The 10,921-nt window shown below is 32.9% G+C and overlaps 1 protein-coding gene across 1 annotated transcript; it reads left to right on the top strand.

Annotated features, from left to right (window-relative positions):
* Positions 1-6,784: 6,784 nt before the first annotated feature.
* LOC308649309 (olfactory receptor 2W1-like) lies at positions 6,785-7,746 on the top strand (the record flags this gene model as incomplete). The annotated part of the gene is given in 2 exon segments (XM_081294935.1): positions 6,785-7,724; positions 7,727-7,746. Coding segments are annotated over 2 exon segments (960 nt in total).
* Positions 7,747-10,921: the final 3,175 nt, after the last annotated feature.

Here is a 10,921-nt window from a genome sequence, read left to right as displayed (position 1 = left end):
GCAACAAAAACAAAAATAGAAAAACAGGATTACCACAAACTAAAAAGCTTCTGCACATCCAAGAAAATAAACTACAAAGTGAAAAGACAACCTACAAGTTAGGAGACAATTTTTGCAAACCATGCCTATGACAAGAGGTTAAATAACCAAAATATATAGATATATGAATCAAAAATTCAAAAGGAAAAAAAAATTAATAATAGCCTTATTTTAAAAAGACAAAAGACTTCAGTAAACATTTTCAAAAGGTAAAAGTGGTCAGGTATATGGAAAATATTTATCTCTAATCACTAACATTTCTCAAAAAGATATAAAAATAGTCAGGTACATGAAAATTACTCATTACTAATCACCAGAGAAATGCAAATTAAAACCACAATGACATATTGCTTCACACATGTTAGAATGACTATCATCAAAAGGACTAAAGAGTATTGGCAAGAATGTGGAGAAAGGGGACTCTTGCATTCTGTTGGTGGGAATGTATATTGATAGTCATTCTGAAAAATATGGAAATTCTTCAAAAAATTAAGAATATAAAATACCATGATCTAGCACTCCCACTACTTGATATACAACCAAAGGAAATCAATATGTAAAAGTGACTTCTATACCCATTCATTGCAATATTATCCATACAATATGGAATCAATCCAGTGTCCACCAGTCAACAGCCATCCATGGACATCATAGCTAATGAACAGGAAAATCTGGTAACTGGTAACTTCCACTAGGAATCCTGCTGGTTAAGACCACCCAGATTCATGTGAGCTCCTATTTAGTTCTGCCAAAAAAGTCCCACTCGGCACTGGAGAAGACCTGCTATAGCCACACAGCCTCTCAGAGATGGGTGTGACCGGATGCCAATCAACTTGTTGACTACAAGACTCCACCTCTGAAACCTTATCCCTGCCTTTGATGTACCACCTTAAATAAACAACTGGAGCCATTTTCTAACTGTTCAGCTCCAGCTCCTGTGTGGGCTGGACCTATTATGTGCTCTGCATTTTTAAAAAATATTTATTTTTTAGTTTTAGGAGGACACAATATCTTTGTTTTATTTTTATGTAGTGATGAGAATCCAACCCAGTGCCTCAAGCATGCTAGGCAAAAGTGCTACCACTTGAGCCACATCCCCAGCCCTGTGCTCTGCATTTAAAACTATTTTTCTGACTTTTCCTCTTATCTCTTTGATATTTCAGACTTTATTTTCTCAGGTGGTTTATCGCCTCCTACATGGGAAAAATTACCCTGGCAAGGTATTGGCTGCCTGACGATATCCACCAACAAAGAAAAAGTGATACATATACACTGTGGAATACTATTAAATCATGAAAAAAGGAGATCCTGTCATTTGTAACATGGACAGATATGGAGATCACATTTAAGTGTAGCCATGCACGAAGAGAAAAGTACTGCATGATCTCACCCATATGTGGAATCTAAGAAACTGATCTCATAGAAGTTGAGAATATTAATGGTAGTTGTCAAAAGCCAGGAAAAGTAAGGGCAGCAAATAGAATAATTTAGTACGTGTAGATCAATCAAAATAGAACAAGACACTATGGTATACTACTGTATAGTAGGGTAGCTGGATAAAAATAATATACTGTGCATTTCAAAAGACCGGAAGAAAGGATTTTGAAAGTTTTCACTATAAAAAAATTATCTTTGAGAAAATAGATTAACCTGATTTAAACATGCATTGTATACATGTATTAAACACTATATAGTATCTCATTAATATATGCAATTTTTGTTTTTATTTATGAATTAAAAATAATATTTCAGGGAACAAAAAAATATGTCAATATAACAGAATGAATGGGGGTGGGGAGTTTTGGTTTGGATTAGGTAGTCAAGAAAGGCCTCTTTGAATAGATAGCATCTGAAGGATTTTTGCAACAAAGGGTGAAACTTGGAGATACAATCTTCAAAGTAAATGAAATCAACGCAAAGACCTCTTAAACTCTGCATCCCTAGAATATCAAAAGGTACAAGAAGAATGAGAGAAGGAAAAAGGGATCAACGGGCTAGGCATAATGCTTCTAGTAGTCTGGTAAAAAATCTGATTAGGCATTTTGAAAAAATTCAAACTGGTAAAGTGAAAATATTTTTTAAATAGCATGTTTGAAAGCCGTGTGGAAAATGGACTGAAGGAAGCAAATTAAATTAGAGAAATAAAATAAGAGGTTATTGGATAATCCAGCAAAAGAATAGGGTGGCTCCGTTTCTGCTAGTAATAATAAAAAATTAAGAAAAAAACCTAAAGTTTGGAATAATTCCTATTTTCAACATGAGGGCAGATAAATAACACATTGATTTCTAGCCAGTAGATAGATATTGATGTCATTTAATACAATGAATAAGACTTGGTGGTAGAAAGTTTGGGGCAGGGAGAATCAATTTATATTCCATGTATGTATAATATGTCAAAGTATATTCTACTTTCGTGTTCACCTAAAAATTTAAAAATTGAATACAAAAGTTCTTTATTTTAGCAATATTCAAACTCATATTTTTGTTACATATCCAAATGTGAGTGAGATGAGAAAATTGGAATTATCTATTTGATATAGGATTTAAAGCCTTGAAATATATACAACATTATCTAGGGGGGACTATAAACAGAAAATACATCCCCTGGTAAGGGCATAGGAATTTCAGGACTCAGTATTTCCAAAACTTCTACACAGCCTAGTTTTTCTGACATGCAGCCAATTGTGGGAACACTGTTAATTACTTATGAAAGACATTTAAAATGAAGTTAAGAGTGAAAGCAAGCAAGGGGAAAAAGTGGACATTAGGGAAGAAGAAAAGAACATCAAAGGAGTTTTAAAAGGCATTATAATCCAAGACAGAAACACTGCTTCACAATCTAAGTAAACCAATTTCTGGATAACAATGAGAACGTTTCCAAAAATTCGCAAGAATCTAAATGATTCCTGTGTAATTCTCCAGAGTAGCAAAACCTTCACTTATAATCACAGAATTAGAAGCAAGAGATTAGGAAAGTCACTGGGCAGGAATATTCTTAAAATAGAAACATATGCATGACCATTTATATACATTTTTATTTTGCAAAAAAAATGAATATTTACTCAGCTGTACTTAAATTATAAAATTCAGTTACAACTTTAAAGCAAACTTTTTGAAAAATAAAAGTAGCAGCTGCATGTATAAAACTTGACTAAGGAGAAAGAAGAAACTGAGCGAAACTGAGATCATGTGAAAAGCTTAAATTATCTAGATATTTAGAATCTTGATACACAAAGTATACCAATGATTTTTTATGGCCATGATTAACATTTAGAGAATACATACACAAATATACCCATACACCATACATATAATATACCCAAGATTGGTTAAAATGGATAAAGTGATTTTCAGATGCTTTGTCAAATACTTGTGCTAGCTTTCCCCAAAAATGATAAAAGCAAATGTTTGAGACAACACCACAAATACATTGAACTAAAAAAAATATTCATTTGAATGTTTATTATGTGTCAACAAGTATTGTCATATTTTACATATGTTAATCTTATGTAGTCCTTACACTAAACCTTTAAAGTATTACTATTACTATCTCCCTGTCGTAGGTAAGAAATCCAAGATTAATATATGTAAAATATATGTCATATTTTACATATATTAATCTTATGTAGTCCTTACACTAAACCTTTAAAGTATTACTATTACTATCTCCCTGTCGTAGGTAAGAAATCCAAGATACCTGTCCCACTTTCACAGAGCTGATAATTGTAATCAAAGATTTCAGCCCAGAAATTCTGTCCCCACAGACTAGCCACCTAATCAATAAACTATCACTATCTCAAATACAGAATATACTGATTATTATCACCAGCAAATACCTAAAATTGCTCAATGATAAGTTGTCCACATTTAAATATATCATGTGTCAGTCGATTTATGCTCATATATTTTATTAAACTGTTGATATTAATTTTAATTCATACAAATCTTTAGTGTACATATTTGTTCCAGGATCCAGTGTTTGAATAAGTGACCTCTGAGAGAAGAACAAAACTAACTCTCATAGGCACTGAAGTATTTGTATCACACCTCCAGGTAACCAAGACAACTGAGTAAAAATATAAATATTATGGTCCTAAACATACATCTTAGAGTAAAAGCACTTGGAGCTTGAATAGAGATAACTACTAGAAGTAACTTTTCTAGATGATATCTGCTCAGAGCAAGTTTATTTCCAAGGCCAGTATGTGTGCTACAAATATTTTACAGAGCTAATATTTGCAAGCAATTGTTATTTGTATTATATTTGCTACCTAGAAAAAGCTTCTGAAAAATGCTCTCAGTTCCCTGCCTTTAACTTTCCTTTATATTATTTACCTCCTAAAACTGTATATGTGAAATATGAGGATATGGTGCAACTCTCCAAACATTTCTTTAGCTGGCCTTTTCTATGTCACCTTAGGGAAGTCCCCTGGAGGAAGTCCTGATTTAGATAATTTTTTATCATCTGAGTTTTTGGTGATGTTACAAAATGTTGTTCAATTCTTATTCTGGATTGTCTACTTGCTTTTCATGTTTCTCTACAATCAAGACCTATGTGCAGGCTCATAAGGCAAAATAAGCAGTAAGAATTTATGACAGTTTCATCCCCTTATTTGAAGTCACATGTTCAAGGAGAAGTCCTGCTGAGAATTTCCACTTGAATCGGCTTTAGGAAAAGCAGAATTCACACAGATGCTTCAGAGAAAGCTTTCACATTGTTGGCTCTACTGTGGTCATGAATTATAACATGAAGGGAACTCTCTCTGGATCAGGGTAACGTTAATCTTTCATTGTTCTTCTTTTTAGGTATATATAACAGGACTCAGTTTGACTTAATTATATAAAGCATGGAATGTAATTTGTTAATCTTTAATAACTCTTAGAAAATAGTGTGACCTGGGCTGGTAAAGCAATTTGTGGGAAGGAAAAAGATCTTCAATTTGTATGGACTAATTCTTCAGATTTGCCTTAGGATGTCTGAAAATATTGTAAATCTCTGCAGAGAAATCTTCCCTTTTATCTTATAATAATGAATAAATCTAATCTTTATAGAACATAAAGCTATTTCTTGATTTGTGATTTTAGACATTTTGACCAGCAGAAATACAAAGAGAAAACAGATGAAAAAGAAATATTTTATTCTTGAATATTTTGAAGCTAGAACTCATTTTTATCTGTTTATAAGTATAATAAAAATATTGAAAAGTTATTCAAAGATTTTCATGTAAGATTTTGTTAGGCCGAAGGAGTTTTATTCCTTCCTGAATTAATATATGGAGCCTTCAGTGATAATGAAAATTTAACAATAATAGCATTAAACTGGCTTTAATTTTAGAAGAATTTTCATTTTTGCCTTTATGTAATTAACTGATGACCTACTATATTCAGAAGTTAGTCACGATTATACATACCAATGGTGTCTGTCAAAATTAGCACTAAAGTATTCATCCCCCCAAGTCAGATAGTATAGTACTCTAATGATGTTTGACTGCTTCCAACACATTTTAGATTGTTATTCTCTTTCTATCCAAGTTTTTATAGATGGGAAAACAAAGTCTAGCAGTGCTATATACTCTGTCTGTGATCACACAGCAGGTATAAGCTCTTACACTTGGTGCTATATGGATATAAGATATCAAACAAGAAATTATGGGTTCTGAAATCCCTCCTTAAACAAGAAACATTGAAGAGGCAGCCTAAAGAGCAGGTAGAAGTTACTCAGAAAAGATTTCGGGTTCCCAGGACTTTAGATGGAAATGAGCTCAGACATATTAAAAATTGAGAGAAGGCTAGTAGTGAAAATGGGTAACATGATTTGTGAGATGTTCTAGGAAGGACCAAAGTATGCAGGTACAACAAGGCTATCAAGAAAAATTTAGAATATTTTTTAAATGCAATGAAAAGTAGATGACAAGCTTTAAGCACATGGCACAATTTTATTTAATCCTGTAATCATGTAAAGCCTTAAGACTGGATGCAAGAAGTGAAAACTAAAGCCAGAATCAAGAAGAGAGATAACAGTGGCTTAGATTAGAGTAGTAGTGGTGGAAATTTTTAAAAGTGAGATGAATGAACGTATCTTTGCATTCAAATTTACCAGAGTTAGTGAAGAAAATTATTGAAGATGAGGGAAATAAAAGGGTCAAGGATAAATGCCAAATCTCTTCTATAACAAATTGATATCAAATATGTTATTTGTTGAAATATGCAAAAATAACATCCTCCCTACTGCTGACATTAGACTCAGATTTTTACAGGATAATTCTCTGTCCAACTAAATCTAAAAATGTTCTAATATATCAAACTAACAAGTTTTATAGAGAATCATAGGTCACCTCATTTTAAGACCATATCATGCTAGGGATGTGGCTTAGTGGCAGATCATTTGCCTAACAAGCACAAGGACCTGGATTCAATTCCCACCTAGCACTGCAAATAATAATAATAATAATAATTCCAAACTTCCAAATTATGCACATGAGAAAATTAAGACTGAGTTAAGAGTGGTTTCATGAAGGTCATCTAGATTTTAAGACATCTAACAAACTAATTGCTATAAAAGAACCCATAACAAATACCAAAATACTTTGTTGTAATTTTACCCTTTATCCATTTTTTAATTATTGCCCTAATCTTTTTATTTAATTCTGTATTTTAACAAATTTAATTAATGAGTGTTGACAAATATTTTGTTTTCCCCTTCCCTTTTTCCTCTTCTCACCTAGGATATAGACTTTGTAGAATTATGGTGGGCCAAAGCAATTATAATTCTTCATTTGACTTCATTCTGCTTGGCTTCTCTGACCATCCCAGACTGGAAATGATGCTGTCAGGAGTTGTCACCATCTTCTATTGTATCACATTGATGGGAAACACAGCCATCATTCTTGCATCTCTCCTGGATTCCCACCTGCACACACCAATGTACTTTTTCCTCAGGAATTTATCTTTTCTAGATCTGTGTTTCACAACCACCATTGTCCCTCAGATGCTGGTCAACTTATGGGGACCCAAGAAGACGATCACCTTTGTGGGTTGTGTCATTCAACTCTATGTTTACATGTGGTTGGGCTCCATTGAGTGCCTTCTCCTGGCTGTCATGTCCTATGACCGTTTCACAGCTATTTGTAAGCCTTTGCATTATTTGATAATCATGAACCCTCATCTATGTCTCAAGATGATTGTCGTGGTCTGGAGTATTAGTTTGGCCAATTCTGTAGTATTATGTACACTCACCCTGAATTTGCCTAGATGTGGAAACAACCTTCTGGATCATTTCTTGTGCGAGTTGCCAGCTATGGTCAAGATAGCTTGTGTAGACACCACAGCAGTTGAAATGTCTGTTTTTGGTTTAGGCATTATCATTGTTCTCACGCCTCTCATCCTTATCCTTATATCCTATGGTTACATTGCCAAAACTGTGCTAAAAATGAAGTCTAAAGCTGGACAATGCAAAGCAATGAATACCTGTGGATCTCATCTCACTGTGGTGTCCATATTCTATGGAACTATTATCTACATGTACCTACAGCCAGGTAACAGTGCCTCCAAAGATCAGGGTAAGTTCCTCACCCTCTTTTACACCATTATCACCCCAAGTCTCAACCCCCTCATTTATACCTTAAGGAATAAGGACATGAAGGATGCACTGAAGAAGCTGATGAGAGTTCACCATGAATCTATGAAAAAAGGAACTGGGAATCATAGAAAAAATGTTAGAGCAAATAAAACAATGAAATATATTTTCTAATTATCTTTAATTTTTACTGAGGCAAGTAATTCTTATAGATTTTAAAACTTTGTGGATACAAAAAATATTAGAACCATTCTGCTTAGCTTTTTTGTCTATAATCACTAGGTTGCCAGGAAATACACATCACTTTTTTGTGTTTTCTTGAAATATAACACCAAAGGACTATAACAAACTTGAATGCATTTAATTTTTTCTAAAGCTCCACAGAAGCTGCACTGATTGTTTTGTATTTTTAATACGAATGATTACATCTTCTAAAATAGACCTGAATTAGTGCTTTTGTATACATTTTGTACATTAATTTTTTTTACCTTATGTGGTGCTGAGGATCGAACCCAGTGCCTCACACGTGCAAGGCTGGCTGTCTACCAATGAGCTACAGCTCCAGCCCATGTACATTAATTATATACAATGACCTAGCACATTAAATTTTTGTGATGTCACTCAGTATGTTTGGTTCAGATAATTTTAGTGTCTTTTTATATTGCATTATCATAAAGACTCACCTAAAACTATTTACTCTGTGTTAGTAAAATATCAATCTTTCATAAGGGGTCTTTGTTATATCTATAACTATGTCTATTACTACTTTATTATAAAAAGAGTGAAATGGAAAATTAAGGAGTTTAAAGGTAATAGACTTATTTCTTATTCATTTATGAAAAATTCTACATTTGTCTCAACCTTAACTGAAACAATGACTAATTTGAAACTAGTTAGTGAAGCTTTTGAGATAGATCTATACAATCATGAAATGGGTGTGAGCTGAGAAATGTGTAAGATTTACATGTAGCACAATTTCATAAAATGAATCTTCTGATTTCCATGTATCAAGATATGTTTAGCTTTTCTGTGAAAATGTGACTCTTTAAACTTTGAAGTTTTCTAGGATCTAATGACACCTTTCCATAAGATCTCATATTTTGTCATTGTAATGAAGAGATTTCAGATACTTTGCTTAAATTAAATATTTTATCCTCTACCATTTTATAATTCCTGAAATAAGAAAGGAATCTGGATAACTTCTTATATAGTCAGAACACAGTAATGGCTCACAAAATATGCTAAATATGATATAGTTGATATCCTTGCCTTCATATAACAGCTCTTTTAATGTTGTATTCAGAAATAGTTTAGCAACCAACAAATGTTGTCTATAGAAAGGATCTAAGTTCTGTGGCCCTGGTGTATTTGTTCTCATATTTTGTTAGATTTATAATTAATTAATAATGTTCAGAGGAGCCAGGTGCAGTGGCACAACTATAATTCCAGCTGCTGGGGAGGCTGAGACAGGAGGACCAAGCACCTCATCCACAGTGAGGCACTAAGCAACTCACTGAGACCCTGTCTCTAAATAAAATATAAAATAGGGCTGGGATGTGGCTCAGTGGTTGAGTGACCCTGAGTTCAATCCCCAGTACCGAAAAATATATATAATAATGTTCAGAAGAATATTAATTCATTTACTAACTTCAAAGATCTAAGTATACAAAAGATAATAGCTAGGGACTTTTAGAAAAATGTATTTCATACCTGTGATTATTTTTTACCTGTGTCTACTTTTTCTTGGTTCAAGGCTCTATATTTGGACTGAAATTAAGCCAATATTTCAAATATTTAATCTCTATCTGAATTAACTGTATAGATCATTATAGAAATTACAATATCCTTTAAATATTTTGAACTTCTATAATCAGAATCTCTATACTGATCTCCCATTTGTGAAATAATTTATGGATTGAAAAGTGATAAAATATGATTCTCTTTGATGAGAAGTTTTTTTCTGACCAATGTATCATGCCAACATTTATGAGATTCACCACACATGCTTTGACCTCTTTAAAGTGTCTGAAACAAATGTATGTACAATGGTTAAAGAATGAAACAAGCATTCAACTGGGACTCAAGACTATAACTGGAATTTTCTTTACCTTCTTTAAAACATGTAATATTTCTATGCCTTTAAGATTAAAATGGGTTACCAACTTCCCTTTTCCTGTGATGTCTTTCACTGATTTAGTGTGGCTTTACTATTTTTATTAGAGATTTATAGTTATATGTAGCTGGGTTCATCCCAACAAACTCATACCTGCGTGGAAATTTATTTCAGTTCATGAACCACCTTTTCATTCCCACCTTCCTTCTCTTCTTCCATTCTCCTTCCTCTACCCTAGATTTTCTTTTAATTTTTATTTATTTTTAGATAAACAAGCAAAAGGAAGTCATGTATATTAATTTGTACTTGGTTCTTTGTTATCTTTCCCTCCCCCTTTCCTTTATTCTACTCTAGCTTCCATATGAGAAAACTTACAACTTTTAAGTTTGGTTAATTTCATTTAGCATGAATATTCTTCATTTATATCCACTTACAAACAAGCAAATGCCATAATTTCATATTTTATTTCATTTATATATATTATATATATAAATCACAATTTCTTAATTCATTCATCTATTGATGGGCATCTAAGTTGATTCCCATTTAGCTATTTTGAATTTAGCTATTGTGAATTGTGCTGCTATAAACATTGATGTGGCTGTGTTGCTATACTACACCAATTTTTGATCTTTTGTGGAAATACCAAAGAATGTAATAGCTAGGAAATATGCTGATTTCATCCCTAGTTTTGTTTCTTGTTTTGGTTTTTGTTTTTGTTTGTTTGTTTGTTTGTTGAGAAATCTCTGAACTGCTTTCCAGAGTGGTTGTACTATTCTGCAGTCTCACCAAGAATGTATAAGTGTACCTTTCCCCATGACCCCAATCACACCAGCATTCATTGTTTTTATTCTTGATCATTGCCATTCTGACTGGAGTGGGATGAAATCTTAGTATAGTTTGGATTTGCATTTCCTTGATTGCTAAAAATGTTGAACTTTTAAAAATATATTTGTTGGCCATTTGTGTTTCTTTTGAAAAGTTTATTTCTATTGCTCATTTATTGATTGGGTTATGTGGGGTTTTTGGTGTTTTTAATTCTTTGTATATTCTGGATACTAATCCCCTATTGAAGGGTAGCTGGCCAAGATTTTCTCCCATTCTTTAGGCTCTCTTCACGCTCTTTCCTTTGCTATGAAGAAGCTTTATAGTTTGATGGCATCCCACTTGATTCTTCATTTTATTTCCTGTAC

This window comes from Spermophilus citellus (genome assembly GCF_964194105.1).
Source record: "Spermophilus citellus genome assembly, chromosome: 5".
Classification (NCBI taxonomy): Eukaryota; Metazoa; Chordata; class Mammalia; order Rodentia; family Sciuridae; genus Spermophilus; species Spermophilus citellus.
The sequence above is the reverse complement of the archived record's forward strand: the minus strand, read 5'-3'. Positions and strand labels throughout refer to the sequence as shown.